Source organism: Anabrus simplex, chromosome 5 (genome assembly GCF_040414725.1).
Source record: "Anabrus simplex isolate iqAnaSimp1 chromosome 5, ASM4041472v1, whole genome shotgun sequence".
Taxonomy (NCBI): Eukaryota; Metazoa; Arthropoda; class Insecta; order Orthoptera; family Tettigoniidae; genus Anabrus; species Anabrus simplex.
In genome coordinates, this window is record NC_090269.1 from 431,961,096 (window position 1) to 431,976,530 (window position 15,435).

At 40.0% G+C, this 15,435-nt stretch overlaps 1 protein-coding gene across 3 annotated transcripts in view; it reads left to right on the plus strand.

Annotated features, from left to right (window-relative positions):
• The first annotated feature begins 1,719 nt into the window (after nucleotides 1-1,719).
• Nucleotides 1,720-15,435, plus strand: part of LOC136875061 (zinc finger protein 578) — a 65,703-nt gene continuing 51,987 nt past the window's right edge. The window contains exons 1-2 of one of the 3 annotated variants that reach the window (XM_067148795.2): nucleotides 5,288-5,973; nucleotides 6,240-6,395. Coding sequence is in view for 1 of the 3 variants with exons in the window: in XM_067148794.2 (XP_067004895.2) it covers nucleotides 6,733-6,822 (90 nt within the window). In the remaining 2 variants the exon portion in view is untranslated. Of the gene's footprint in view, nucleotides 1,793-5,287; nucleotides 5,974-6,239; nucleotides 6,396-6,702; nucleotides 6,823-15,435 lie in introns of those variants that run through there. The other 2 variants (XM_067148796.2, XM_067148794.2) reach the window with 2 other exon arrangements.

The window sequence follows — 15,435 nt, forward strand, 5'->3', positions numbered from 1 at the left end:
GACTTTTTCTGATTTTTTGCAATACTCGACTGTACTGGGAGCGGAGGTACCGGTACGCTAGGTTTTTTTCGATGCACTCGCGGGAATAATTATAATATAGAGTTCCTGGAAATTGTCGGCTTTCTTCGCTTTGTCTCTGTATTCCTTTGATGAGACATCACACAAACAAGGCCTTTCTATTATATCATTAATTAAGTCCAAAGGAATCTTGCTCCACTCCATTTCTGACTACAAATTTTAGTATAGGCTAGTGCAGACAGAACGACACGCGTACGCGTACCGGTACTGGTACTGTATTTGTAGCTTATAACAAAGAGAATGAGTGTTGCGGAGTGTTGTAACTATAATCCTACTTCACGAGAAGCACGTCGTTTGCGCCGTTTGGCTATCTGTTGACATGGAAACGGCAAGGAAGTTGCCGAAGCTGTGCCAACATCTCACGAAGAACGAATTGACTTGACATGTTTTCCACTTGGAGCGGAAAACACGCCAACATGTTAAAAGTGTTAACCTCAACATTCTGAGTTAACATGCAAAGTCAATTGGAAGACACAAACACAAGATACATGTCAATTGTAACATGTTAAATTTAACATGTTGGTGTTAAATGTTAATCAGTGGAGACCGGCCTTTACACGGATACGAAGTTGTAATGATGGTTATAGTGGGCTATCAGAACACAAATCACTCAATATATATGATTACTCTCTCTATATTTTCTAAAAGGAGAAATAAACTTTGTTTTTATAATTTGCTTAATGTCTCGCCGACACACATAGCTCTTATGGCAACGACGGGATAGGAAAGGGCTAGGAGAGGGAAGGGAGCGGTCTTTACTTAATGTACAGCCCTAGCATTTGCCTGGCGTGAAATTGGGAAACCATGGAATGCCATATTAAGGGATTTGAACCTACTATCTCCCGAATGCAAGCTGAAAGCGACGTGACCGAATCCACGTGGCAACTCGCTCTCTGAAATACTATGTATATATATATATATATATATATATATATATATATATATATGAGAGGTGGTGATTATAATTTTTAGAGGAATACAGCCATCTACTGTTAACACTGATCAGAGGGGAAAATGCAAGGCGTCGCACACTTCGAAAAATGAATGTATCGGCCAAAACACGAGAGCCGCAAAAGGCGTGAAAATCAAATGTTCCCTAGAGTTGACCAAGGGAGGTCGGATAGGATAAATGAAAACGATGAGCCTGGCACAAGTAAGTGGAAGCAATTCCAGGACTCAGCTGAGGGCCTCGTGGTTACCAACCCACGCTGCCAAGTTTAAAGCCCCTAGAGCTATTTTCGGTCACCTCTTACGATAGGCAGGGGACAACGTGGGTGTTTTTGTACAGTCGCCACCCACAGGTTGAAAAATACCCAGTAGAATTGGACATTTTGACAGCAACCATTCCTTATGTTGTTCAAATAATACATAAACCATACAGGGATAGATTAGTATAGCGCTTCCTGGACACTGAATTGTTCCCGATGTCCAGAGTTCACTAACATTTCAGTTACTGGAGTTATGAAGGATTCTAGCGAGAACTTGGTTTCGAATGCAAGTTTCGATTCTAAAATGTTCTCCGATGCATAGCGACAGATTGTGGAAATTGTTCGATTCTTCTCACCACTACTCTACGAGTAGTAACACTCTACTCTGTATACTCTTTGGGCATAAGCACATCCTGCCTGTCTTTCGTCTCGGCGAAGGCGTTTGGCATGGTACGCTATGAATGTGACAGCGTTCTTAAGAATTGAACAGCCAATTAGAAGTTCAGGTACAGTCACTCCCATAAATATTCGGCCACTGATGAAATCCGCGAAAAAGTTATAACAATAACGCACCCATGAGTCGAATGTGAAACGAAATGTGTCCAAGTTATGAAACTACATTTCGTTGCTTAAGCCGAAGAGGAATCAGGAAACATTGATGTACAGTATGCTGTAAAAGAAAGGTCATAGTGGACATGGGTGAAATGACACGCCTCAAATATATTCGGTCACCTGAAAAGGCCGGGATTGCCGTTGTGTTCATTGACGGAGACAGGGCAGATAGCGTTGCAAAATGTTCAGTTCAGGAGTGCGGTGTCGCGAGACACGTCGTGCAGAAATCATTTGCTGCAGTGTTGCGGAATGGTATCAAATGGGGTGCAAAAGACAACACAATACCACTTTTGAAGAACGCCAGCTCGTGATATTCCATCGTGCTCGAGGTAAATCGCATAGAAAGATATCGCAGATGCTTAACATAACCGGAACAACAATTGGAGATATAATACGATGCAAAAATGAAGACAGAATTGATTCAATTCCCCAGACAGGCAGACGAAGTAGGCTAACACAACGAGAGGAGCGGTTGTGCTTCAGAATGGAAAACGGAATCCGAAAATTAGTGCTCCGAAACTGGCAGCAGCTGTTTTAGAGGAGTGTGGAAAGAAAGTGGGTACTGATACCGTGCGAAGAGCACTGCGAAGGAATGAGTTCTTTCGGAGAAGAGCTAGGAGGAAACCATACATTAGTGCAGTAAATAAAACAAGCGGCTAGAGTTCGCAAAAACCTTCGTACGCAAACCCAGTGCTTGGTAGGAGGATGTGTTATTTGTTGATGAGTCAAAGTTCAACGTCTTCGGGTCCGATGCCAAGCAATTTGTGTGGCGGAAACGTCACGAGGAACTGAGAACAAGCAATTTAGAAGCAACGGTAAAAAAAAAAAAGTGGAGGAAGAGCAATCGTGTAGGGATGTGTAGCATCGAACGGGGTTGGTGCACCGAGTTTCATTGAAGATACTTTGACAAAAAAGGTGTATTTGGCTATCCTCAAAAAAAAAATTGCGACAATTTGCGGAACAACTTGATATACAGTGTACTTTCAATTTCTACTAAGATATCGACCTCAAGCACAAGTCGTAACTTGTCAGGGAGTGGCTGTTGTACAACTGCCCGAAGGTCTTGAAACTCCACCACAATCACCCGACCTGAACCCCATCGAAAAGGTATGGAGTCGAATGAAGGCAGCTCTGCAATTGCGGCGGCCAAGTTCCTTCAGAGACTTGAAGAGGAGACTGCTACAAGAATGGGCGGCATTAAGCCCTGATAATATCAAGAAAGTTATCGCCAGTATGCCGAATCGACTGAAATAGGTCCTAAAACATCAAGGTGGACCTACAAAGTACTGAATGTGTTACATTGTTGTGAATTATGCGAGTTTATGTTGCTTTTTGTATAGTGGCCGAATATTTTTGAGGTGGCACTGGAATTATTGCTTTTATTTAATGTACAACAGAGGGCGTACTAATGACTGTCAGAAGATTTTGAATTACATCACAATGTTTGTAGAAAGTGTTACTATGTTTTCCTACATGTTTCGTTGTATTTAACGTTATCTTTATAGTGTAAGAATAACTACCCAATAAAAGTGTGTGAAAAATCAGACTGACCGAATATTTATGGGAGTAACTGTAGGCCGAACTCTCAAGACACTGGTAGTAATTCTTCACACTTGTCGGTGGGTAAATACACGTGCGGTGTTAAATGTTCCAACTCGGTTAGAAGTTCGATGATTACCGGTACAGTTGTTCATATCTCGACTGAAATAATGCATACATTCCTTTGTTTCATTGTGTAGAATATTTGTCTCCATTGGTTAACAGGTCCTTGTCCGACTCGGCTGAATGGTCAGCGTACTGGCCTCTTTGGTTCAGCGGGTCCCGGGTTCGATTCTCGGCCGGATCGGGGATTTTAACCTTAATTGGTTAATTCAAATGGTTCGGGGGCTGATAATGTGTGGCGTATTCAACATTAGAAATCATCCGAGGTAGGGCCCTCATCTTCACAGACATGCAGGTTGCCTAATAGGCCGTCTGCTAGACAAAGACCTGCACCAGGCCTCTCCGGAGGCCATACGCCATTATTGTAACAGGTCCTTGTAAATTCTGTCTGCTTTGATTAACGCCTAAATGATACTTTGCATTTGATACTCAAATGTGCGGTAGACTGTATGGACATTTCTTTTCAGCATAATCGAACTTCATGTTAAATAATTCATACCGTATTCATATGGACAGAAATGATCGTATTAGTCACGAATGTCCAAGAAAGTCAGTTACGTATGTCCGGTTCGGTATCGAAGTGGCTGGTTTGTTGTGTATTATATGAGCATTTGCTTTCTGCGACGTAGGCCCAACTCCATACACTTTTGCATTTTTATTCCTTTCATTACGTTATTTCTGTATAGTTTGCTTCATTAAGTTATGTTGTTTTGAAACTTTTCACTGCGTACATAACCTCTTGCCTAACGTGCCAAATCACCTCAGTTATCACGTGCAGGAAATTAAATTCCAGTTCCTTGTGCATGTGGACATCTAAGTAGTGCGTTACATTTACATGTGTGGGTATTTGGCAACATTTAGCCTCTGCTATATGTATTAATACTCAGCAGAATCTAATAATCTGAAAGTCTGTTTCAGGTGTATTTAATATTGACCAGAAAACAACCTGTGGGGATGTGTTTAAAGAGTTGATTTCTTGTTTCATCCGATTATACAGTTAATATCCGGTCTATGAACTGCCCATTGGTTACGTGAACGAATCGTATCCATGAAATTTCATTATAATTTTTGTCGTAAATGGAGGATAATTGATTTTACGCAAATCAAGAATAAAATTAGCAGTAAATTACCGGTAATACATGCCATTATTATATATAATGAATAGTTGAAGCCAAGCTACCCAATACTGCACGCGGACTGACTGTTATTTGTTCACTTCTCGCTGAGGATGCGAGGACGTGCTCGAGCTGTCAGCAGTACTGCCAACCTGTTTAGTAGGGAACTAAGACTAGTGTCAAAACTATTAGACGGTGACCAAGCATATTCTACGAATATTTCACTTAAGGTGACAGGCGAATCCCTATGTAAGTGTTCCTTCCCCTAGACGTGGAGGTGCATGAATTCCTTAAAGCTGCTGCAACTCTATATCCGCCATTGCATTAAGGTATGTTTCATATAGACTTATTCCTGTTTGTGTATTTCACACTGTTTCCTTTACATGGTGCTTATATTTGTACACTTATTCAGCTGGGGTTGATAACACAATCTAATTATCGTCGTTGATGGCAGCGACATCACATTCTGTTCACGATGACCAATGAGAATGCAGGTAGCTACTTTGGCCGTGGACAATGGTGGGTGTAGCTCTTTGTTAGGTTATGAAAGAAAATGTACTTCTGGGGGAGGGAAGGTGGGTTTCTAGACATTACAATGAACACATCTCTCCTGTAGAACCTCTTCCAAGTACGATTTGCATAATTTTCACTTCCATATAATGTTATGAAATTTGGGTTGCACAGTGTCAACTTTTGCCAAAATTTACACATGCATACTTTGAAACATTACGACTATGAATTCTACTACGTCACAGCACCTCAGTGTCTTTTGTTCATGTAACACTTATGTGTGTGCTCACTTAACTTCTTTGAACTGCTTTGCTTTGTTTGATGTTACTTGGTGGGGTGAGTTGTTGACTTGTGCCCATAACTCATTAATTAATATAATTATTCTCTTTCAACAAAAATATTTTTTGTGCTACTGACAATGTACATTTCATCTACATTTTCCTGTCTGAACTGTCCGCGCTAGTCGTGCTGGACAAAGATATTGAGAATTCACAGGCATAGTACTCCTATTCTGTGCTAACCCTGGATCTCAGGAAGGAAACAAAAGATGGCATCGTGGAGCTGACCACACAATGCTTGGTGACATTAAGGATCTTGGCAGTCGCTCAGACGAGAGATTTAAGAGTCCCATAACCACATTAACACAAATATCTTCCTCAATTTTAATTTTGTACAGCACTCCTGTTCGTCGGTGTTAGCCCTAGACCTCAAGAAGGAAACATAAAATGGCACAATGCTGCGCAATCCTGTAGGAGAGAGTTGTGTCTACAGCAAAATAGTCTCTGTAGGTATGTACACTATGCATGTTTCAGTAGTAATGATATTTATTAATTTACCACCAGTTTTACTGTTGTTTTGCGTGAAAGCAATTATTATCCTGCATTTAGGACAAAAATTACAATTTATGTATAGTGACTCTTTCACCTTACTCTGCCCATTATTCAATCTTCTGTGATCTGCATATCAGAATTGTTTATATATTTTTTCCCTTCTCCATGAGAAATTCATCTATATGTGGTAGGTAAACTTAGTATTGTACTTGTTTTCGTTCTAGCAAGGGATGTCTTTTCCCCTCTTCGCTCAGCAAGTGTACAGTAGCTGAACTAGTAATCCACCAGAGTTGTTCACCTTGACGGTCTCAGTTTGATCCATTATCTGCGTGTGTCAAGACAGTATGCCACTGGCATTGGGTGGATATCGTTGCTAGAAGGTATGAGTCAAGAAAGGTAGCTTGCCCAACTTATTTTGCCACAACAGTTAAAGATAGATCAGGATGAAGGGTCCCATTTCATTTCAGAAGTATGCTGCTGTTCTGTTTATTCACATCAGTCATTAAAGCACTCAGCATAGCGTAAATAAGATTTTCCATTGGAATACCTTGCTCATTGAGCCATTAATTAAGTGCACTTTCTGAAGTGCATATGTCACCTGCCGGACTTTACATTTTTGAGATTTTTGTGGTTCTAGAATTGAAGCGATGCACCGAAAAGGGATCTAACCAACAATTTTTCTGAATGTGAGGTTTAATTGGAATAAGGATCTAATGGATGTTCCTGCATAGTGGCGTAGTCATGTGGAAGAATTCGGAACTTGTTGCTGTGCTAGAGGGTGGAGGACTTCTGTCTCGTGCGGAAAAGGTATCTAACTCCAGTCTAAGATGGCCATTTTTGCAATTAACTCATAATAGAAATTTTGGTGGTTAGACCCCTATCAATGCATTGTTTCAATTGTCATAAGATACTGAGCATTTAAGAAAGTTCACGCTTCTAGGTGCTGTAATTCAGAAAATATTAATTGTTGACTGATGCTATTAAGAAAACTGTATTTTAAGAAAATATTTACAGATTTCACTAATTTTCTTACTAATTGTATGAAGTTTTCAAGACATCGAGTGTCAAATACTCGAATTGCTGCATAAGAAGACCCTTAGGTAGCACAAGAAGTAATGATATAGAGTGTGAAATACTCAAACTGCTGCATAAGAAGTAGTGCAAGAAGTCAAGACATTGGGTGTCGAATACTGAAACTGCTGCGTGAGAAGACCCTTGGTAGCACAAGAAATCACGACATCGAGTATTGAATACTCAAACTGCTGCATAAGTAGACCCCTAGGTAGTCCAAGCAGTCATGACATTGAGTGTCGAATACTCCAACTGCTGCGTGAGAAGACCCTAGGGAGCTCAAAAGTCAAAACAGAGATGCAAGTTTTACACCCCAGATACTTCTGTTGAGCTCTGCCATTGCTGACTTTGCATTCCTTTCTGTGCAACGGGCCACATATGACAATGCACCTAATCTCCGCTCCTTATTTTTCACTGTTGTTCCAACCTCTTGGAAATTCACGACATCATTCTGCACTTTCTGGTCTGACATAACTTTTCTCTATGTTGACACGCAATTTCTGTGTGAATGTAGACCATACATGCATTTCCTCAGAAAACAGATCTCAGTGCAGACCATCTACAACCACTTGTTTTCTAACTATCGTAGCACCTTGGTTCTGTTCCAGCATATGGTGCATTGTGTGCTGTCTACCAATAGGATAACAAGTCCAGAAAATCTGTTCCTGTGTTATAGAGGTAAAAATATACACTATGCACTACAAGCTTTATAACATTGTAAGGAAGTACAAATGTGGAATTCCTTTCAGAGAAGAGATGTGTTCACCAGCCCACCCCCATAAGTACATTCACTTTTATAACCTAATAAAGATCAGCACACAGCATTCTCCATTGCTCAAGTAGCTACTAGCACTGCTATTGGTTAATTTAAAATGGGATGTGATGTCATTCCCAGCAATGATGAGAATTACTTTCCATCACAAAGCCCCCACAGAATAAAAGCACAAATAAAGGAGCATACTGTCCACACAGCAATGTAAAGGGTCATTTAATTGCTGTAACCTAATTTGCACATCCAGGCTAATCTCTTGTCATGAGAACAGAGGCAGCTTTGGGGCCACGTGACCTTCAAGAAGCTTTTTTTCTATAGCCACAGTGCATAGTCTCTGCACGGCAGGGAAACAGGTCATTTAGTAGCTGTGACGTAGTTTGCACATCCAGGCTAATCTCTGTCATGAGAACAGAGGCAGCTTTGGGGCCACTCAACCTTCAAGAGGCTTTTCTCTATAGCCTTAGTGCATACTCTCTGCACGGTAGGGAAACAAGTCATTTAGTAGCTGTGACGTAGTTTGCACATCCAGGCCAACCTCTGTCATGAGATCAGAGACCACTTTGGGGCCCCACTCCCTTCAAGAAGAGGCTTTTATCTATGACCACGGTGCATACTCTCTGCACGGCAGGGAAACAGGTCATTTAGTAGCTGTGACGTAGTTTGCACATCCAGGTTAATCTCTGTCATGAGAACAGAGGCCACTTTGGGGCTCCACTCCCTTCAAGAGGCTTTTTTCTACAGCCACAGAGCGTACTGTCCACACAGCAAGGAAAAGGGTCATTTTAGTAGCTGTGACCTAGTTTGCACCACTTTGGAGCCCCACTCCATTCAAGAGGCTTTCTTCTATGGGCACAGAGCATACTGTCTACATGGCAAGGAAAAAGGTCGTTTAGTAGCTGTGACCTAGTTTGCACATCCAGGCCTACCTCTGCCATGGGAACAGAGGCCGCTTTGGGCCCCACTCCCTTCAAGAGTTTTTTTCTGTGGCCACAGAGCGTACTCTCTGCACAGCAAGGAAAAATGTCATGTAGCGCTTATGCTAGTTCCTAAGTAGACAGGTTGTCAGCCTTGTGATCAGCCCGATTATGTCATCTGCGAGAAGACCGCAAGAAGGAAACAAATGTCAGTCATTCAGCGTGCAGATTGTTGCGATGTAAGTGGTGAATAGAGGCACTAATGTTGAGGGGTGCGGGATATAGTTGTTTTAATAGTATACATACTTTATAACACATCTTCATGGCTTCTTTTTCCAACTTGAGTATGAGAGCCCTATGAGGCGACATCAAGAGCCTCTTTGTTCAAATAAACATACTAACACTCTTAGTATACTGTTCGTGGGTGACACTTAATTCTGTTACCTGCTTTCCACATGAAGCAAATGCTGGGGTTGTACTGTTTACTTCCTTCCCACTCCAATCTCTTTGCTATCTCATCATTGCCATAAAACCTATCTGCATTGATGCGACGTGAAACAGAACTATACCTACTTTCTACTACTGCAGCATGAGCATGATCATTATTAATTATTAAGCGTATGACTTTTCAATACATAACTTTCATAATAAGATTAGTACAATTTAAAACATGAACTGTGGACTTATTCAGTTACCTGAGACATTAAAAGGAGGAAGTCTTTCACATCTCCTGCATAAACATATACAGTGCACTCCTGGGTAATGTCTAGCAGCCTCACATTCACACTGTGGACAACAGGAGATTTCCATATACTCCATGTTTGGTCTGATGTTGACCTGGCTCTCCTAGGTAGATCAGAACCTGGAACATGTTCTGTAATGCGAGGTACATTGTAGCGTTCCAAAGATGAGAATAATTGTCCTTCTTGGGACTTTGTTCAGGTAAAAATTGCTGGGAATGATGTTTCAAGCCAGTGGAAGTGGAGGCTACACGGAAAATAGTCTGCCACCATTCGAGTTGACCATACATTTAGGGTCATGCAGCTTTGAACTTGTATTTGGGACATAGTGAGTTTAAGCCCTACTGTCAGTAGCCCTCAGTATAGCTTTACGTGTTTTTACGTTTTCACACCAGGCAAATGCTGTATCATAATAAAGGCCACAGCTGCTTTCTTCCCACTAGCCGTTTCATATCCTATCATTCCTATAAGACGTATCTGTGTTGGTGCGACGTAAAGCGAATTAAAAAGCAAGCCTGCCAACATATATCTGTGGAGATCTTCATGAATGGGCAGTTGTCGGCTATGAAGTATCTTGCACATAATGCATTTCATAGTTGGTTGCATATTGACTACCTCATTATGGATTTTAACTATAATAAGCTGATATTTAGTAGCTGAAGATGTTGTCAAGGAGAACAAAACATGTCCTGTAATATAAATAGTATGACTATGAATTTCATTTAAGTCGGCTAATAATTAATTAATTTTGAATCAGTGGGCCCAGTACCTTTCTCAAAAGAGTTTTCTCAAGTATGAAGTGTGTTCAAATGCAAGGTGTTATTTAGCTGGGTATCAATTTCCTGCACATAAGGGCTGCTTAACCGAACGGGCACACAGCATTCGGCTAAGGAGTACACAAATCCAATGGCCGAGCACTGAAGGGCTGTAGCACCTGATCACTGTTTTGTTCCACATAGTTTCTTGAGTATGCTGTTTTCTCTCATGAGCTAAGCAACAGTATTGTCAATATGCTGTTTAGGAGGCAGTGTTCTGTTTGGTGTAATACCCAGAGTACCTGCTGTATGCTAGAAATTTCTTATTAAAGTACAGCTTAAGGTCTCTATTGTGATGGCATGGCTAATTAATTAATCCAGTAATACACAATTACAAAGATGGGAACCTTATACCTAATCAATATTTTATTAATATAGGCCTATACCTATATCACAATAGTATACAGGACTGGTTTTGACCCTTATTCAGGTCATCTTCAGCTGATCTTAGAACCTAGTGTTAACATAATATACAATTCAAAGCATCACTGATTCTAATAATGAATGTCACATAATTCAAGTAATAATATTATAGTGTTATAATATATTTTGGTATTTTTATTCTTAGTCTAAAATACTCATCAGTGTTCATATGGCATTCAGTGTGCGACTCTAAAAACTCTTTTTTTTTTCATTAAAAGAATGATATTTGTTCAGGGTGTCAACCTAGAAAGATCCTTTGCCCCTACTTGCACCGTATGTGAGGAACCTGCGTGTATTTTGTAAATGGCAGAAGTGTAAAGTTTTGAATGTGAGGAAAGGAATGTTAAGGACGACACAAACACCCAGTCCCCAGGCCAGAGATATTAATCATATGCAATTAAGAACCCCTGACATGGCATCGTATCGAACCCGGGGCCACCGGGTGACAGGCGGACACGTTGCCCCCTACACCGCAGGGCCGGACAAAGCTCCACTTAATCTCTTCATGAATGACACATAATTCATTAACTCTCACAGTGTCAAGATGTCGATGTATTGGCACTTAAATTCTGTACAGAAAATGCCAGAATGCCGTAAGGCAGTAAGGTGCTAGATTGTGCCACAAATCAAGTAGAAAGAAGGTAGAATGTTTGTAATTCCTTCTTATGTCATTAGATGAAACTGACATGGCTTCATTTTTGCTAGTTTACTCGTCGATTTTGAGTGTATGATCTGTGAGCGCTTGATGTCTATGATCCAATATGGCAGTCTCCGTGCTTGTTTATGTCCGCGTGTCGCGATTTGTTTTCAATAATTTTATGTTTTAACTGACACATATGAGTTATTTATTACATAAAATAAATTTCATCGTAAAGTCCGTATTGTCATACTTTTAGGTTAAGTCAATATTCCACCTTTACAATACCATAAATTTATTGTCTATTTATTTAAACAACATTATTAATTATGACAGGACATGTTTCGTCTAACTTGTAGATATCATCAGCCGTAAGATATTTAAGAAAAAGGCATAAAAAACACAAGGACGGAACAATACATTAAAATAAATGGGGTTGCCTAACACGTCAACCAAAATAGCAAGTATGTTCCAGATTATTCCAAGTACGAACATTCAAAAGCTGTTGATGAACAAAATTAAAATCATACACATGAGACGATACAGTAAAGCCTGTTGTTTAAGTTCATCTTGAGGGTGCTGTTGACATGCAGCATTCAGGTGCATCGGCAAAAGCTGATAATGAAGTGCATAATGTTATTTGTAGCAGAAAAAAGACGATCAGCGAGCATGTGTAGGGAATCCAGTGAGAAGATGTAAAGAACGTCATATTGGTGCAAGGTTAACATTTCTTATAGAAACTAGGTGGAATATCAGATCGTATGACGTACGTAAAAGTACAGTGGACGGCCCTAGAATGAGAATAAAGATTATTATAAAAATTGAAATTAAGCAAGCTTTTACAATATAAAAAACGAAAGAATGAAAAAAATGAAAAAAGGAAGTTTGTGGCACATCTGATTACTTGCGTTCTCGCTTCTCAAAGGGTAATTAGCTTAGCGTGCTTTTTTTTTTTTTTGCCTGACTGAGGATGAACTATGGAGGAAGTGTGTGATGGGAGCCAGTGTGAGGGGAAATTAGGGGAAGGTTGGAATCAATAGACGGAGAGCGATCACGTGGAAGCTTGTTTGAATGTTTGTCAAAATAGGAACTGTTGAGTAATGACTCAAAAGTTACGTTCATAATTTCTGAAATCTCATTTAAATTATGAGTGGGGTTGCGTTTTTGATCTATGTTTTATAAATGTTTTCTAAAATGTTGAGTAAACTGTCTTTACTATGAAAATAAAGAACTTTTAGGTCCTGTTCTATGGAAGTGAAGAAATGATTGGACTCTGTCATACGAGTGCTCATAGCGGAGTATCTTTTACGTTTGGCAGCATTGACATGTTCTTTATATCTGACTAGCGAATGTACCCGTGCTTCGCTACGGTATTCTACATTGTATTCGAATATCGAAGTAAATAGTGTACATGCAGTAAATAAGATAGTTTTAAAATTGCATGTCTCTTAGCGTTATCCGAGAAAGAGCATGGGGAGGTCCCCGTACGTTTCCAATGTAAAGTGTTTGTTACGGATTTGTGATATAACGGCAGGCTCACTTGCCTACTGGGAAGTTTACATTATAATTGCAGGCCCCATTGCCTACTATGCGGACAGAATCGATTTGGGGAGTTTTCGTTAAAATGGCAGCCCCCCTTTCCTACCTCCAGACAGATTACAGTTTTTATTATAATGGCAGGCAATTACCCTACTATCACTCGAAATTGAGTTGTGCAGTTATCATTATAATGACAGGCCCCTTTTCCTACTGCCAGCCAGCGTACTGCCAGTCACACCAAGTTGGTGAGTTTCCATCAAAATAGCAGGCCACTATGCCTAATGCCAGTCACATTTTAGATGAGTACATTTCTTTATAATGGCGGGCACCCTTGCCTACTGCCAAACACAATCGGGTAGGGGAGTTTTAAACAAAACTGCATGCTCACTTACCTTCTGCAAGTCAAATCGAGAAGGGAACTATTCATTACAATTGTAGGCCTTCCTTACTAATGACAGTTACACAGGAGTTGGAGAAGGAACCCTTTCCTACTGCCAGTCAAAGTCGGTGTGGGGAGTACTGATTACAATAGCAGACCGACCCTTTCTCGATCGCTAAATCGACATCAGTGAATATATATAGATCGACATACGAAAGTATATGCGTGTTTACAATATTGAAGACCTTCATTTACAGATTAACTGCTACTAAACGTACGTCATATCGACAAAGGATTATACCATAAGACACGCCGGATTTAGTGGCCTAAATGGCTGGTCCAATGATATGTCATCTATTCTTGGGTCAGATTTAGAAACGTGGAACAGGGTAAAGGTTTTGTAAGATCATCTCACATTACATTACTTTTCGGATAATAATGTGACAGCTACATACGTAGCATTTGGCTCACATATGGCTACTGAGTGGGCCAATTTTCGTGAAGAGTTTGATGATTCTGTATTTCATATAAGTAATTGAAAGTATGAATAATGCATGTGAAAATTCCAAATTGACTTAACATCGATTAATAGAGAAAAATCAAACGTAAAAGGGATACAGATACGGCATAAAGTCATAAGACCAAGGTTGTAGATCATTCCAAATTGAACGGAGATTGTGCAATCCGTTACGTGATAGGAATTTCCGAAGGTCTGCACCATCATTAAAATTGCCTGCATATTTCGATATTCTTCGGGGATAAAAAATGAAAAATTTAATGATATAGGATTTTTCATTCGTTACAGGCTAAAACGTATAATTTTGTCAAATTTCAATTATCTTCTTATTCTTCTGGCAGATTATGCCACAATGTGGATTTTGGGCGAGGCGGGTAAAAATTAGGACTTTCAGGAAATCAAAAATTATGGAGATTGTTATTATTACCCCTTAAACGGAAAGCTGTACGAAAATTTCGCCAAAATAGTCAGTGTAGAGGTACACAGTCGTTACGATTTGATTTATATAGATAAGGAATCTGCTCCATGTAAAACACCTTTTGGGCTATGTCCGCTGGACTTAACCTGCAAAAGTGACCATTCATGATATCTCCCTTATTAATCCTCCTGACGAAAAAATGCACATGAAAAAAAAGGTTTAGAGGTGGAATTCCATCAGGTTTGGTCGATTTCCAGTCAGGTTGGTCTTGTTCTGTATATATTGTGGAAGAGTAAAATCACCATTTCGGTTCCTTATAAACCGCCAGTCCATTCCGGAACATGAAATGTTATTTACGTTTAAAACCTACCTTTGGACAGGTGGATGCTAAATATAAATTTTGTTTCGAATGTCTTCAGTAGTTTTCAAGTTGTAAGGAATACGCTTTACACGCACCCGCTCGTGAGTTAAGTCCGATGGGACTTGTACAGAAAAACGGTCCTTTAATGATATCTCCCTTATTGATCCTCGTATTGAAATGATGCACATGAGAAAAAAAGGTTTAGACATTAATTTCTACCAAGGTAGGTAGACTTCCATAAACTTTTGTTGTGTATATTTTTTGGAAGTGCAAAATCACTGTTTCGGTTTCGTATAAACCCCCAGTTAGTTCAGGGATTTAGAAACAATATTTGCCCTGAAACCTATCAAGGACAGGTGTATTCTAAATACGAATCTTGGTGGAAATGCATCCAGTAGTTTCTAGCATTCACGTACATACGGCGTAATTAAGGAAGAAAATACAGTTAAGAATGTTGAAACTAATAGAAAATGGATTATAACTGAGGACAGCCGGATAACGACAAATAAATAAATGCCGTGAGTTATGGATATAATAAAGCGCTAACAGAGGAGAAATTTAGGTTCAGTGATTCTTAGGTAAACAAATATGAAGATGACTAATGGTGTTATTACTTAATCTATTCGAGGGCGGTTATAACCTCCAACGATATTCCGCCAATATCCCGCAGATGAGCCGATTGATGCCTCTCTTGCCATCTACCCAAGGAACAACAACGAATTTAAAAGCATGATGAGGAAAATGGCAATACGTTACTTCCCTACTGGCATGCAGTCAGAGACGTTGCCATGGTAACCTGTAGGTTCGTTGTCGGTCTGTCGGTCACTAAATGCA